This window comes from Lycorma delicatula, chromosome 3, assembly GCF_047948215.1.
Source record: "Lycorma delicatula isolate Av1 chromosome 3, ASM4794821v1, whole genome shotgun sequence".
Lineage (NCBI taxonomy): Eukaryota > Metazoa > Arthropoda > Insecta > Hemiptera > Fulgoridae > Lycorma > Lycorma delicatula.
The window spans coordinates 141,697,038-141,714,811 of NC_134457.1; the positions used below are offsets into that span (position 1 = coordinate 141,697,038).

The window sequence follows — 17,774 nt, forward strand, 5'->3', positions numbered from 1 at the left end:
TTAAATAGTAAAGACTAAAAATATGACATTAATTTTTTTTATTACGAGGAAAGAACTCTATTCTGATCATGGAAATACTTTATTTACTTTTTTATCGATTAGTATTAATTTAAAATAGCATATCAAAATTATATATATATACACACATCGTGTTCGAAAAGTTGCTGTACACTGGAATCATAAAAGTGTAATGACGAATATTTCTTAATTATTACTTTGTGTATTTATTTCATTATTTTATAGAAATGGATATTACAATAATTGGAATAGTTTATAAAATAAGTTGTAAATGACCTCTCCAACATCAGTAAAATATTGGACGCATTTTAGTTTGTTTTCAAATACTTTAACCAGCTGATGTACTCGAATGTCTCGTACGTATGCCGTTATTGTGGTTTTTAGTCCGTTAATTAGCCTTTTGGCACGGTCTGTAGGTTTCAGGTCTTGAACACACATTACTCTGTAGAGGAAATGTTTCAGTTCTTTTCTTACAGCCTTATGTGCGGTAGCAAATCCGATATCTTGCTGCTGTTCTAACTTACGCGTTGAATTTAATGAACTTTCGGCCATAGCATCCGAAATATCAAGTAGCTTCTGTTCGTTTAGTTTAAGTGATCTTCCACTTCGATCAGTATCTTCAATAAAGCCCGTTGTTCGATGTTTTTCGATAAGAGTTCGAACTGTATTGCGGTGAGGATCAGCAATATTTGGAAACTTTTCAGAAAACTTGTGCTTTCAATAATTCGGTATACTTATCACCTTCACGAAAGACGTGTTCGACGAGAATGCGTTCCTCTACCGAAATAACCATTACGTTTCTCGCAAAAATTGATTCCGATAAACGAAAAGAAGCACGTTCAATCACAATTCAGCAACTGACGTTTTAGTTTACTACTGAGGAATGCCCAAAGACCCACAGCGCAACCAATCTAACGTCGAAAGAACAGAATGCACCACATAATTCTAAAGCATGCTGCACAACTTTTCGAATGCAATTTTATATATATATTTATATATATATATGCCATTAAATTTATTCCCATGGAAATTTAACAAAATATCATAGAACATCTGTCGGATTTTTAGCATAAATTATTGACCTACTTTTGTTAGAACTGCAATAATAATAATTATTATAAAATTACAGTTAAATAATTACTGAGATATTCAGTTTATTTTAATTCTGTAAGATTTTTTAAAGATTTGATAAGAAGAGAACTGAAATGATTACAGGTAACCTGAATAGCAAACGATCACTTTGTCTTGGTATAGAAAGATAACATAGCAATTTCTAATGAATAAAAACATCACATGCAAGAATTTTTAAAAAAGTGAGAAATAAAGACCATTAATTTATTTTCATCATGTAAAATTTATAAATACAATATTTTATAATAAGAAATTATTAAATTTTTTATTTACCATCAAATTTTTATTCTTTTTCCAGATTTCAATCGTTTGATCGAGCGATCGACTGCAAGATCTGTTGGGTAACAACAATACCTGCTCAAAAACAAAATATAATAAAATGTTTAATTTTATAACAAGTTTATTTTTCGTGAACTGAGATTAAAAAATAAATTATAATTAAACTAATTTAATTAAATATAATGTGAAATAATAATTAAGTGCTGATAGTGACAGTGAGTGAAGTGAAAATTAAAGAAATGACAAAACGTGAAGTGTGTCTTGACGGCGGTGCCCCGTGGGGATTTCGGATGAATGGGGGAGCTGATTCTGGACATCCTCTTCGCATATCTAGGGTAAGTAATTTAAATTTGCGTTTGGTAATTAAAAAATAATTAAAGTTTGTATAAGCAGAGCGTACTCTTTTTTTAACAAGTAATAAAAGTTGTCCCCTATAAACTTCGTGTTTACAATAAATTAGCATTAGCTTTCGATCATAAAAAAGAAAAATGTAACAGCAACCGGAAACTTGAAAAGATTTTTTGTGCCTTCATAATTTGCTATTCTCATAACCTTTTTTGATGTGGTTATTATAATGATAATACGACAATTGTGCCTAGCACAATTCAGCACACAGGTTTTTCTGAACACAGGTATAAGAGAGGTATTATGACCTTGCTCTGTCGTTTAAATAGAATTTATATATAATAAAAACTATAATTATTGTTATGTAAATACAAACTATGTAAAGCTGAGGTAAAAAATGTAAAAATCAGTTACTGTGAATATTTTGTCAGCCTGCTAAAAAAAAATGGCCAGTTTTAAGTAATAATTGAATTGTTTGAAAATGTCGCCCGTTGTGCAATTGAAAAAAAAACAGTTATTAGATTTTTTGACAGTTAGAATACAGATTATTCTATTTTGTATTCGGAATAGCTGCGTCGCTATCAGGTCTATACCGAACTAAAATAAATCATAAGGAATTCTCAAAAGAGTACACTTTCGTCAGGAATACAACTTTCTGCATTTTACTAAGGGAGTCATTTCCTTTCTTTTTTTTTATAAAAATAAACTGAATGGCAAAGAAGAACTATGTTTTTTTCATTTTCGCAAATACAGGTATGAAAAATTAAGTTTACATTAGCTGCAATAAAATTTTCACAATAAACGTGTCAGAAATAATGATCATTAAAAACTTTAGTTTAAGTACTTTAAATATGGCTTGTAGAATTTTAGCTGGGTAAGAGATTCGTTATAAGTTTTGTTTTCAATTATATACCTTTTATTATCGTTTTTTTGTTGTTGAAATGCTGCGTTTTAGGAGATTTCATAAGAATTCTACCTTTTGTAATGGGTACCATGATTCGAATTCCAGAAAATTTCGACATATCTTCGCGTTTCACATCCCCCAGACCCCGAAACCACCGTTAGTTCAACATTTTATATATATAGTCGTATATCGATATATTTATTTCACTTTCTTGTGGACACGATAACTGCCGTAATTTTGCCATTCACTTTCAAATTGATACATAAAATATAACGACCCAAAATATCGGTCGTTAACGACCAAAATCGGACCATTGGGGTGGAAATGGGGGGGGGGGCTTTTTCGAAAAAAACAAATTATCTCTATAACTTTCTTATTAAGTAAAATATCGAATTCGTTTAAGTTCCTGTTATTTGGATAAAGGCCTAAAACTTATGTAAGCAACGTTTTATGATATTGGCCCAGGGTGTGGAAAAATGGGATTTCGAAGACAAAAATATCATACTAACCTTAATAGGCAAAGAATCGAATCGGTTTAAAGTGGTCGTTAGCGTTCTAAACATTGCCTAAAACTTTTGTCTGTAACAATTTTTGGTATGACCAACCTTTACAGCAAGGTATGACCAAAATGTTGCTGAAGTTGTAAGAAGATGGGGCTTGTCGTATGCTTAACATGTGAAACTTTTTCACATGCAACCATTGTCGTATTGAGCAAATTTTAAGTTTTTCTTAACTTTACGGTGGAAATCTTTGTTATCCCCCACTTAACACCGGTGAAATCTACCTCCGCCTTCGGCGAGCTGAATAGGATTTTTTTAATTAATTACATATCATTATTGTCTGTACAAAGTATAATGTAACTTCATCAGAATTATACAAATTAAATATATAGTAAATTAATTTTACACACACACATACACACACACCACAATGCGAGAGAGAGATAGACGAGTGAGAGAGAGGCACGCACACAGACATACATACACACACGATACATGTTCTACAGTGAAAATGAATATAGATCTGCAAAGGGTTAGTTTTTGAGTTATAGCTTGTAAAAAATGTTTTTTTTTTTAACAATTGATTATTTCGTTTCTAGATATTTTTCAATATCGAAATAACTCTTGTTTTTCTTTAAAATTATTACTCAAAAAGTTTCTTCCACGTTACGGTCTGTTTTGTTTTTAATAAAAGTCAGATTTATTATACTCTTCTTCGTGCTTCACTTGATGTTACTTACAGAGATTTTTTCATAATTAAATTTTCTAAAAACTTTGTTGAAAGATTTTATTTGTTTATTGGTAATTTAACGAAGTTACTGAGTACGTAAATCCTAAAAACGTTCTGTTTTGGGAGATCAGTTTTTGTGTTTTACAATAATTTAATTTTTCCGTTCCAAAGCCTTATGTAACCATGAAATTTAAGTTTTAAGAATCTCAGTATGATTTCATTTGGTTGGAAATTTTTTGTAAGCTATAACTCAAAGCGTTTCTGTCCCTACTTTTATATGAACATCTTTCTTTATTTTCATTTGTAGAACATTTTCTGAAATTTTTCCCATTTATACATGAGACACTATATATACGTTTATTTAAAACCTACACTTCTGGATAAGTTACAAATTTGTGTTTTCCTTATCTTCTTGGCATTCCTATTAGTCATGTTCTACTACCAAAAAGCGATACGATGAAAATTTATATGTTTGAAGATTCCCTTCTAATTTGTAAATATCAGCAAATTTCTTTTGTTTTACATGAAAATTTATTTTTTTATTTCACGCTTGAACAGACCATATTTTTTAATTTTTCTGTTTATTATTGGTGTAATCTTTCAACTACTTATGTGGTTGTTTTCCTATTTCAACAATACAAATGAAATCGGCACGTATTAAAGTAATCTAGTATTAAAGTAGTAAGGAAATTTCATTAGCTTAATTTTATTTCTGTTTAAATTTTAATTTACATTTCTTAATTAGCAATTATTTCATGTTATTCTGTATTTCCTTTTATTCATTTTTCTTTTTAACTAAATGAGCAATATTTTCAGAGAAATTTAACGTTATTTTATTTTAACATTATTTTATCCTTGAATTGTTAGTCCTCTTTTAAATTTTCTTTCTAATCTTTTGTGATTTCGTTATCTTCTTTCCGTCTATGTTAAATTCAACAGAAATAGACAAAATCTTTTGTTTCGGTCTGTTAGATGTTGCCTTTATAAGCGTAATTACGAGTATGTAATAAGTAAAATATGTCTTAATATTTTTACTTAATAGAATCAAACCCTTATATTACATTTAACATAATCAAAATAATAATTTTGTACAAAATTAATTTACCTTTAGAAATACTGGTTAAAAAAATATCGGATTCAAAATGTGCGTATTTTTCATCTTTGTAACAACATCTTTTCCTCATGAAATCTTAACATTTTTAAGTAAAAAATTCATTTCACATCTTGTTATGGGAACCCAAAAATAATGATCGAATGATAACATCTATAAATTATTCAACATATAAAAAGATTAAATTAATTAATAATAAAAAAATGATGTGCAACAAAAATGTCTAATTTCAAATATCTAGGGGGAAAATAAAATACAAAAAACACTACTTATAGAACAACAATAAAAAAGAGAAGAAAAAATGGATAAATAACAGTTTCTTGACCAAAGATATCTATAAAATAACCTCTCAAAAAGACGCAAACTCAGACATTACGCCTCTACGATGAGACCATTGGTACTATAAGGAAGTGAAACACCTTACCAAACTGGAACAGTGCATCATGTTATTTAAAATTCGCTATTAATGAGAAACATTAATTTTCATTTAAAATAGGACATTTAAAATTTAAAGATCTTCGGCTTTGGTCGGATTCACATTCCGCTCCTGACGATTCAGCAGCTCCGTACACAGTATATAAGCAGGCTCCGCACTTCAAGCAGTCCTCTTCCAGTCTTCTACGAATCTTCTACACGTTTCCAAGGACTCAACAAGTCTTCTTTTACTCATTACATAGTATTATATATATTAATACAATAAATTTACATAAAGATTCACAAGTTAATTTATAATATAATATACACGGAACACGGAAAAAAACATCCTAGGCTCAAAAAGAGCAGTAGAATATAAACTGAAATCCAACCAAGAACCTTATGAAGAAATAGGGGATATCGAAAGGAAACTGAAATTCCTGGACCATGGGTGCAGAGTGGGAGAACAGAGACTAAATAAACAAATATTTATTAAACTCTGGTAACAGAATATCAAGATTTGTTTTAGGTATCTACAACAAATGAATAAAGAATTAAAGACTTCAGGGATCCAAGAATCAAATACTTGTAGGAATTACATAAATTCTTAATTAAATTACAATTTTTCATCTGTAATTGAATTTGTCCTTGAAGGTTGAAATTGTACTATTGATAAAGCAGGGGCAAAACAAAATATTTTTTCGTAATTTTCCATACTTCCACAGACTTTTTCATGCAAATTGAAACACTGGAGAGCATGGAGAAAAGAAATTGTTTAATACGGTATAAAATTAAATTTTTTTCACAACAAGGTTTGCAATATATAATTAAACAAAAACAAGATTCTTCTTTTTTTTGTGATGAGTAATATACAATAGCTCTTATTCAGACAAAAATACATTAAGTCGAATTTGAAACCGTGAACAGGGAAAAAAATCACTTTTTCTTCTTCAAAGTGAAATGGTTGGAAGAAATAAAAACCAAACATGCTGAAACGATGAAAGACTATTAGAAGAAGGAAAACAAATCAGAAGAAATTATATTTGTGTGGCCCATTGTTGCCAAAACCGCAAAAAAACAATGATGTTAATTTTGGCACATCGAATCATTTGATTTGTCAGATTAGGCGGCAGAACTCTTTGAGAAAGACGTTTAAACTTGCTACAGGTAGTAAACCTCCACTTTTTATATTAAATTCAGTGCAATTGGGTTCTAGCATAGTATTCTTGCTCTGTAAAGTAAAACGATAAATAAAACCGAGCGAAAAGACACATTGTCATAACTCTTTCTTTCATTTTAATCGGTCTTATTTTCTCTATAATTTTTAACTGAAGTTTTCGGTATGAGCATTTACGCTACTGTGCAAAAGTAAAAGTCTTCCAAATTTACGGATATCAATTTTAGCCTGTTGCGTCATTAATTGATATAAGTAATTTTTTTCCTATAAAAATAGATATGACACAAATACTATGATGCAGATAAAATATCTACTCTCTGTTGTGACAGAAGAATAAAAATTTATAATAAAATATATTCTTAATTGAATTTACTTAAAAACACGCCATTTCTCGTTAATATATTGACGAACGTACTTCATATGTATATATATATATATATATTTTTTTTTATACTAATAAATTTTAACCTCAGACATTTTTTTTGCTGCAGAAAAAATTTACAATCGGTTTCTCCTGACGAAATCATGAGCAAATATTATGTTAAAATCACATGAGAGAGAGCCATCCAATGATGAACCCTCAAGAAAACAAACAGTAAAAGATTATAATAACAGAAATGTCCATTTTATTAAACATACTTATAGTAACAACTAAGATCAGAAAACACTCATTATGTCAAAAGTATTATCAACTTTGTTCTATAATTTATCCAATCTATGGATCACCTATGATTCAGTTCACGCACGATATTTTTTATCAAATTGTAGATAAACACAGCTAGATAAAAGAACAAATGAAAACAGCGTTAATCTGTAATAAACAAACGGTAATTGCGTTAAAACAACAAAAATAAGGGTTTAAACAATAGTAAATAGAAATAGTAAAAAATACTAACAAGAAATAGAGCCGGAAAAGAAAAAAAAACAAAAAAAAAAACAGGAAAACAGAATATCTTCAACGACCATCACTAAGGTCCAGCACATGAACACTTTCCAATCGTCTAATGTCATCACCGTTGCCTAGCAGGTTCAAAGCGAGGGGATTTACATGTCTATTTAGCGGAAACCATATATTTAGAACTGAAGGGGTCAATCTGATCCCGAACATACGGATCCTCAGGTATTCATGTATTTATATTTCGTGACGAATCAAAGCGGTCGGGTCACTTTCCTCAATATCTTGTTTTGTGACCTTTGGATCACTTTAATATTGCTGTCACTAGTCGTCCCCCAGAGCTGAATCTCAAACGTCCATATCGATTTTAATAAGGTCTTATATAGAAAGACCTATTTAGAAGAGACAACTGAGAGCCATACCCATCATCCCAACCCCGTAGAGGAAGATACCCGCCTTGTGACGCTTCCCCCCACACCACCCCATTCCTACCCCTCCATTCTTAGCCAAACACCTCCCCGTTCCTTGCTATGATGGGCTTTAACGGGAGCCATACCCAACATCCGATATATACGCTCAAATTTCTGGTCAATCTGTCTCTTCTTCAGTATGACCTTTCCATGTTATACGTCGATCTAGGTGTAAGCCAAGCTACCTCACCCTACTTATATGACGAATTTCAACTTATCTAAGTAGCCTGGAGGGCAGTCTCTTCTCTTAGTCGTAAAGGTAACGAGGGTAGATTTCGCCGGAAATCTATCTCAAATCTGAAAACTTTAACATGGAATTAGCCTATTAATTAATTAGAATTCTTAAAACTTGTTATATCCGTGTAAAAGAACAATTTTTCTTTAAAATGTTATAACTTACAAATCACATAATGGAAAAAATTGAGTATTTTATTACATTGAAGCTTTTTTTTTTGCTGCGTTACATTTGATTTTTTTAAATTTAATTAAAGAAAACTTGTAGGAATTACGTAAATTACATATTAATACACTACGATTGTTCACCAATTAATTGAATTTGCCCTTAAAAGTTGAAATTGTACTACTGATAAAGCGGAGGAAAAACAGAGTAATTTTGGGTAATTTGCCATAACTTGTACAGGCTTTTTTCAAGCAATTGATGTATTCGACAGCATAGTGAAAAGAAATTCTTTAATATAGTATAAAATTAAAATTTTTTCATAAGATGGTTTACACGATATAACTGAACAAACACAAGCGTTTTCTTCTTTTTCGGAACGAATACTCTGAAAGAACTCTTTCTTGATAAATAATTATACAAAACAAATAAATAACATATTTTTTGTTTAATATTGTAAAAAACTCAATTTTTTTTTGTTCTTTGTAACTAAATTCTTTTTATTTATCTATTACGAGTATTATTTTTATTTTTTTAATAGCTAACGTATTCCTTGAAACAAAGAACATATTAATGTATTTATCACTTTATATTAAATTTAACTTTTTACTACATAAATGTTATATCATTAAGATAAATTCTAGTTATTAGTAATAATAAATACTGTCATTTGTTTTTCTAGAATAAATTTTATTTATTGCAACATTTCTATGAATATTGAAACAGGTTATAAATTTGATAATTTACTTTTCATTGTACTATTCCATTTAAAAGGTCAACAACTGTGAAAATTGCGGGTATTGTGTTTATTATTACAAGATACACTGTTTAGCTCACATAATAATTATCATCATTGGGTTTAAAAGAAAATATAATTCGCAGATAATAATAGAATTTATTACTTTCGAGATATTATATGACTTCACCTTGATCTTTTTATTATTATTATTGTTAAGTTCTCTTTAATTATTAAACTCAATTCTGATACTCTCACAATATGTACGTTAATTTATTTAGTAGTGCAACAATCCATATACATTGAGCCGTTAAGTCATTAAAGAGTATACTTTTTAAAATAAATTTTATACTATATTAAAAATTTTGTTTAATTTATTTTTTATGTTAATTATTGTTCCTATCATTCATTGTAAAATTATATTCAGTTTCTTCTCGTTAAAAAAAACCAATCTAAAAAAGCTGTTGAGAAAATTGCTTGTATCAAGATACAATCAGTTCTCTTTTAAAATAGAAGTTTTGATTTTAATTTAGTTGCTTTCGGTTGTTATAAGTTGTATAACTTTACTGTTCTTCAATTTTTGCGCATAAGATTATTTTAAATACTTTTTATATTGTAATCTGCGAATTTTAAACTTTTCATTTTCTTTTTTGAGATATAAAAATATTATAGTACATGGTCGGCTTAAAAGAGGAAAACAGTAATTATAAATCACTGACAGTTTACAATTTTTTTAAACGATAAATAAAATAAAAATTAAACAATCAAATTTTATTGTTTTTGATTTGTCCGTCCATTATTTGTACCGAAATGAAAAGTTTCATCTTTTATTGCCGTTTTCTATGCAATATTTTTGCAGTATTAGTGAGATATTTCGATCATTATGGCTTTCTGATTTATTAATCCATAACCTCCATATGTTAACGGATATAATGCAATGACAATTTGATAACAGAAACTTGCATGATAAATGCAATTGATAACACAAACTTATCACATCACTCAAATACCAAGAAGAAGAAAAATGTAATTAAAGTTACTACTCGTATTGTAGATAATAGTTAAGATGTTTTATCTTTATTTGTCTTTCCGGTTTAAACAAAATTGCAGCAAACAACGTTTTTCAATGTCTTTGTTAATTTCAATTTGTGAACATTATAATATATGTTATATATGTTCTATTCTTTTTATGGAATGAAAAAGTAACGTTCTACATAAAAATGAATTTTTTTTTAATCAGGCATAGTTATTTTTCTTTAAATCTTGAAAATTTTCCTGCAGTCCTTATTCATTAATCCTATGGACTTCTTGCAATCCTACAGAAAATATTTCAGATGAAAAGCACAACGGATAAAAGAAAGAGGTGGATGGTAATAAATGATAGATATGTCCATAAAGTGAAAAAATGAAACCCTATCCGAAGAAAAACCACTAGCTCCATCCATTCCGTACAGATTTCATATGAAGGTCGAATTATGTTTATCCTGAAAGATGTATACTTGTGACACAAAGCTGATCAACGGTTTTTATAGACTGGTTTAATACGTGCCACAACAAGCAGTTTTTTCCGTTAATTATAGATCCATTTGAGAGAGACTTCGTTAAGAGAAGATTACATAAGAATAAATCAAAACATGTACTTTAGTTACACCAAGCAGGATGACATAAGTTTACTGATTTTCTTTTTTTAAAAAACGTAAAACCTTTTTCACTGATGTTATTGAAAACATGTTTCCAATAAAACTGATGCATGTTAGTAGGAATATGAGAGTAATGTCTTATATTAGTTGATAATAAAAAAGGAATTTCTACAACTCTTTCAAAAGTAATTAGTTTACAATATAATAAAAACAATTTATTGAACAAAATACAAGATGTTAATATTTACATAAGGAAAACTCCTGTTCTCTGAATTTTGTGGCAAATGGAAATGTCGAACTGCAAAGTACAAACCCTCTGTTCACATCCCCATTGGACGGTTTGGTTGCCGATATTAGTTATACTGATATTAAACATTACATAACATAAATTTTGGAATTTTAAAATAGACCTGATCGTAATATTCTAAAATTTTTGTTTAGATTCAGTGGAATAAACTAGTAACAATGGTACTGAATATTTCCGACATTTATATAAATATTAAAATACTTCAGAAACAATAATAACTATTTAACCTTACTTTCACTAATTTTGTTTATTTTCTTCTTTTCCTATTCATATTTTTTCTTATTAAAAAATAATTCTAGATTTTTTTTTTTTTAAATTTGGAATTGTTTATTAAAAGTTTTTAAAACTCTCAGAAGTTGTAATCATTTTGATATTAGATCCCCTCCTTAAAAAATTCACAATTAACATAAAAAACTTTCGATTGGTTGAAACCATAAAAAATGTTTAAAATCTATAAAATTGAAATATTTCGTGAGTAGTTTATGATTATATTTTCCCAAAAACGTTCTGCTATCATCTAAATATAAAATGTTTTGCCATTTTTTTATGTTAAATTATTTAAGCTAAAATAAAAAGGAGTAAAACTTTTATTTAATCTAAATTTCTTGTTTTCTCAGATTTGAGGATATGTATATATTAATTTCGCAACAACCAAAAGTAAAGCAATATTACTTGTTGCTTCGTACTATCTCCCTCGATTTTTGTTACGGCGTTGACGCATTTAAAACAATTGTTTTTTATGAATGGCATCAAACAGAATTACTTTTTCTGAGATGATTAATGTTCACAAAATGCTTAGTTATTCTCGGTAAAGAAAAAAAAGTATCAGAATTGAATATTATCTGCGTTTCGGTGATTAATCATGCTAATGTGTGACAGTATATTCGTCTTGGTGTAAGAGACAAAGCGAAACTGTTTCATTTTCTTTCCCTAGTAGGTATGGCATAGGGTGCTTTTTATTCTTGACAGTGTTGATTTCGTGAGAGACTTGTAACTGTTTTCAGGTCAGCATAATCGTTATGATTACGGCATGTGACATAAATATATGATCGAATTACTTTGGAAATGGTAACCCTACCTCTCCAACCTAGAATTAGTTACAAAAAATAATAAACGTATTATCGATACCCGTAATAGAAGGCCGTCGTACCAATTATCATGTTGTAGATTAAAACTTTTCATTTAAACATGTAGGAAAATGGTCACCAACACATATTCATACACCCAGACATTTGTAACCTACATTGTAATATTTTTCAATTAGGAGATCTCAAAACGTTGAGAAATAAGATTATTTTGAAGGGTAATTTTTGTTTGTTTTTTAATGATAATAATATTTTTATTTTTCTACACACTGAAAGAACTGGACGAGGTTTTAGATAACATAAAATAAATTAAAGCTGGGTATTTATTGAAAACCAGTATTACGAGTAACAACGATTGATAATAAATCAATGCATCCATAAAAAAAAAGTACATGATAAACTTTTAACTATATAGATAGATGTTATTATTGAATTAAATGAAAGATACAATGTAGCAAAACAAAATAATATGGGGAAATTGTTAAAATATATTTATAAATAAATTGATCGATAAATTTCAATTTAAACATAAAAGTACAATAAATAGCCGATCTACGTGGCTAAGTAAGTAGAGTCTCGGCATTTCGCATGGAGGTACCGGGTTGGAATTCCTATCAGGCACAGCATTTTTTTCATTTGCTACCAATTTCCACCGGACTAATGACTACAGTTGTTGATGCCTGCTATTTCATAAAAAAAAATAAATAAATAAAAAATAATAATTCACAATATTAATAATGTTAATATACCTTTAAATTAAAATACCTTTAAAAAAACGAAATTTATAATTAAGCTAACAAACAAATATTTAATTTATTAATCATAAAAATAAATTTAATTATATTATTTATAATAAAGGAGATGTCAATAAATTTGAAAGCAGAGAACAAAATTGTAAACCCTAATTCTACTAGGGATGACAAATAGTTACTTAAATAAAAATCGCTTTCAGAAATACTTAAATAAGAACATAAATTTAATAAAAGTCAGGTTACGCCGATCATAATAGAGAAAGTGAAAACATTTTATGATGTAGAAAGCTGACAATAGAAATCAATTGTTAAGAAATCCCTTATACTCAAAAAATACTCATACGAAAAACGGCAATAAAAATATTAAACAGTAACAAAGAATTAATATAGATATAAGAAATAATATAATTTGAATATGATGACTGGTTTAGGGAAATAGTTCATTTAAATATTTCAACATATATAATTTATATTTAAAATTGACCCCCAATAATAGTTTCATTATCTTTATCATTACCAATAGATTTTACTAGAAATAGAATAATTCATTTTATTTCCATCAGTGAGGTAGTAAACATCTATTTAATTGAGTTCAATAAAAAAAATCTGGTTCACCAATAATATTCAAACCGCTTCAAAAACTTTCAAGAAGATATAAAAATCTAAAGATCCATTGAAAACATCAGTAATAGACAAAATACCAGAAAGATACTGAAAAAGAAGGATTTAAATCTTTAAGAAAAAGTCTCAGTCAAAAAGGAATTCAAGATGTCGAAAGAAAGGAGGAAGCCATCTAAAAAGAATGAAAGGATATTGGATGAAAGGAAAAAAATAACACACACGGAAATAAATTGATCTAATGTAAGCGGTTGAATATGATGAAAAAAAAAAAATAGAGAAAAAATGAAAAATTCATTTTTTTCTGTTTTTTTTTTTAAACTATTAAAAACTTTTCACCATGGAAAAAAGGATGTCGAAGATATGACAGTCTTGTATATATATTTAAAAATATGTTGGTAGGATTAAATTTAGAAGTGACAATATCGTTTGAAAAATATGATAGCAGGCTCTTGATAGATACAAAAAAATTTTAATAAATTTGAAATAAAAATAAACACATTAAATTGATAAGAGTTAGACTTTGTAAAACACCTTTACTATTTCTTTCATAAAATATTTCGATATTATTGGTTATAGAATTTATTTCTTTCTCTTATTTCGTAACAGATATTATATTTTCAATTTCAATTTGTATTTTAACGTAATTTATTAAAGAAAAACTGCCAAGTGAGGATCTTTGTAATTATGTTTTGTTTCAGTACTACTTTTATTATTAGATATATTTTTCAAGCATAAATCAAAGATTTCCAATAAAGAAAACTAAATAAAAAATATTATCGGATTGAAATCCGATAATAATATTGTTCAGTAAAAAAAATATTATTATCAATTTAAATGTTTATCTTAGATTCTGCAATAATAAAAAGAATACATCAAGTTATACGTAAAGTATTAAATAAAAAGGTGAACAAACTTAAAAGGTTACAGCAAAAGATTAAGACAATAATAATTAAAAAAAGCTGACAACACAGTTCTAGGACTTTCCCGTGAGGCTTTTTTCTGATGCACGGCTTACAAACACATACACTTACAACTTAATTTTAAATATTTATCATTTCATTTAAATATAATATTTTTTCTTTTATTATATAATAAGTCTAACTAAAGCGCGCGCGCATACCGTATTTAATTCGCGCGGGTGTGGCGGTACTAGCAGCCACTTTAAATACCTTTTTAGACTTTAAATATTATTCATTTATTTAATTTTACTGATCACCTGTGACGTCACAACATAGCAGACGACAGCTGCATAGCAGACATAGCTGCTGTAAGACAGTACTGCACTCCTTTTGTCAATAGAGGTGCTATTGACGCAGTATACCCACTTAGTCACTAGTCACGAGTGGGGGTACGATTATGTAAATGTTTTTGCAAATATTACTTTTTAATTATTAAGAAATGTGCCTAAGAAAAATAAGACCTTAATTAGGTGAAATATCGAGATGATAACCTTGCTGTACAGCCTCACCCTTTTGACCTTTTAATTTGAAATTTGAATGGAATCAGTGTTTTATATATAGAAGTAATCTGACTAAGTTTGGTAAAAATCGATCCAGTAGTTCTGGAGATATGAGGAGCACATACATACATACTGGACCGAACACACATACGAACATTTGGAAAATTTTCATCCGGTTTTTGGGTTTCTTAGGTATCAAAACGCCGAGAACCGGTGAAAATCGCATATTCCCAAATTGGACCGATTACAATACTTTTCCTTCTAAAGCTGTAGCTCTGCTACAGCGTTAGACAGGAAAGTAATATCCATAAAGATTTAGAAATAAACGTTTTTTGAAAAAAAGGTAAAGAGTTTTATATATGTAAAATAATTTAGGTAATTTTTGTCTTAGAAACTTTGGTATAGTTTTAAAATTTATGAGGGGAAAAGAATAATTTTACATTACTTGTATGAAGCTTTTAACTTCTTTAATAATAATGAGTTTAGTGTCTTGTTACTCTTTCTAGTTTCATTTTTATGGAATTATTTATTGCGTAATAATTATAATATGATGAGAACAATATTTTATAGGTTATAAATACTTAAAATTATTACTTAAGTTTTATGTTAGATAATGTGCAGTTGTGTAGAGCATAACTAGTACTTTGCATTCATCCTCATACAGAATGCAAATGAATTTAACAATAAAGGAGAAATTTGTTAAGTCACTAAGTACGAGGTTTGCATATTAAGTGATTTTAGTGCTTTGTTTTGCGTACTAAGTATTTCACTTGTTATATCGTTAAACTTTTATTAATCATTACAGGATAAGTAGATTATTACGATATGAATACTCGGTTCGTAACTATTGTATTTTCCGATACTTATAATAAAGTAATTTGAGTTATTTTATAATAAAATTCTTGCTCAGTTCTGTGCAAGAAGACCGAATTTTCGTTATTTTATTTTGAATATTTTTTTTTTGCGCAAGACATATACAAAACAGAAATTAGATAAGTGAAAGAGGCATATTTTTTATTTATTAAATATTAAAATTTATTTTCAGTTTATGAGAAAATTAAATTATTATAACCGTAATTTGATGAAATAATTAAAAACGTAATTAATAACGTGTAGACTCTACACACAAGAATCGAATTTAAACTTCCATACCACTGTGACTCGCTGCATAAGCGCGTATGAAAAGTACACAAATACAAAGTCAATGTAACCTTAAATCGAGGTTACGTTGACTTTGTAACCTCAAATGTTATTTTTTACCTCAAACTGAGGTTATGTTTTCTGTTGATCTTAAATTGAGCTTAACTGAAGAACAAATCAATGAAACTTCATCAAGGTTTTACATGCACAACGTCAGATTCACTAATACAGCATATCTAAATTTAAAAGAAATTTATCTAGTAATTTTGAGGCTTTTTGAGCCATAAATTCTTTAAATAAATAAATATATATAAGGAAATTAAATTTTAAGTGAATGACATTCTAATAGGTAGAGAAGCTTCCATTCTAGAAAGATGAAAGAGAGAGAGAATAAAGAAAAAGAATCTAGAAGAAAGGAGAAAGGGATTCTTTTTAGAAAAGGACTGATAAAAAAGCGTAGAAGGCGCGGACAATGAAAATTATTACGCTTGAATAATCAGAAGGACGAATCGCGAATACTGTTTCTGTAGGTCGGGAGGGATAAATATTTCCGGGGACCAGCGGTGAGACAGTTAGTAGTTTTTCAAGTTTGCAAAGTGTGATAAAAGCGATAACAGTAAGGGTTTGGTAACAACGAGTTGGAAGATTTTTATCATATGCATCATACTGTGCAATGCTTGTGGAGTGGAATTTTCGTTTTGCGATCGGATTAAAAAAAAGTTGTAATTATGGGTAGTATTATTTCATGAAATTGTTTTCATCAGTTTTCAATTAAATTATTGATTAATATAAATAATTTAATCCAACAATACAGGTATGTTACATTTTATCATTTTCCGTACCAAAATTATTTTTGGGCAGATTTGACGGTGGAATAAGAAACGAAAAAACAAATATAAAACGAGATAATTAGCCTCGATTTCTAATTTTAATACCACATCTAAATTATGATGTATTAATCTAATTAAAATTAAAGTGTTCGTACCGAATTCTATCGTAGTCGTTAATTTTCTGTAATTTTTGTTTTTGATAAATGTTTTTGTTTTCATTTAAAATGGATTAAGTTAAAATTTATGCAAATAGCCGTGGGATGGGAATTTAATATTTATGATCTTTTTTCAAAATTTAGTTTACTTTTTTAAAGTTTGCAGAGTGTGATAAAAGCGATAACAGTAAGCATTTGGTAACGAGTGAACATTGCGTCATGAGTATTCCTCTTTCTGAGTTAGTTGGTTGTATTTTACCACGCTGAAGGATGAAAAAAAGAAGCTGTTCGGTGAGTTATTTGTGAACAGGAGTGAAAATGACAATAAAAGTAAGTCTTTTTGTAAACAGTAAAAGTAAACGGTACTTGCAGAAAGTGAATTGTATGAATTTTAGATTTTTCTATTGTTATCTTATTTTTAATTCAATATTAGTTGGTATTAGTCATTAATGTTTTTAGTAAATCGGACTGTATTTTGGCATTTATAATTCAGTTGTTATTGAATCAATTTGTTTTTAATTTGAATTTTTATTTTATATGTTACATAGTAATATATAATATTAGAATATTTATTTATATTCTTTATTTAGAAACTAGAAATAAATAAATAATAATAATAATAATAAGTATTTTATATATTACAAATTACTATTATTTATATATTTTATTTTATACATT

General features: G+C 28.3%; 1 protein-coding gene across 7 annotated transcripts in view; it reads left to right on the forward strand.

Moving 5' to 3' along the window:
• Positions 1–17,774, forward strand: part of LOC142322063 (uncharacterized) — a 516,135-nt gene that overhangs the window by 109,982 nt on the left and 388,379 nt on the right. For all 7 annotated transcript variants that reach the window (XM_075360702.1, XM_075360700.1, XM_075360706.1 and 4 more), the window contains exon 2: positions 1,448–1,763. In XM_075360702.1, coding sequence (XP_075216817.1) covers positions 1,668–1,763 — 96 coding nt within the window. In that variant the 5' untranslated portion in view covers positions 1,448–1,667. The remainder of the gene's footprint in view (positions 1–1,447; positions 1,764–17,774) is intronic.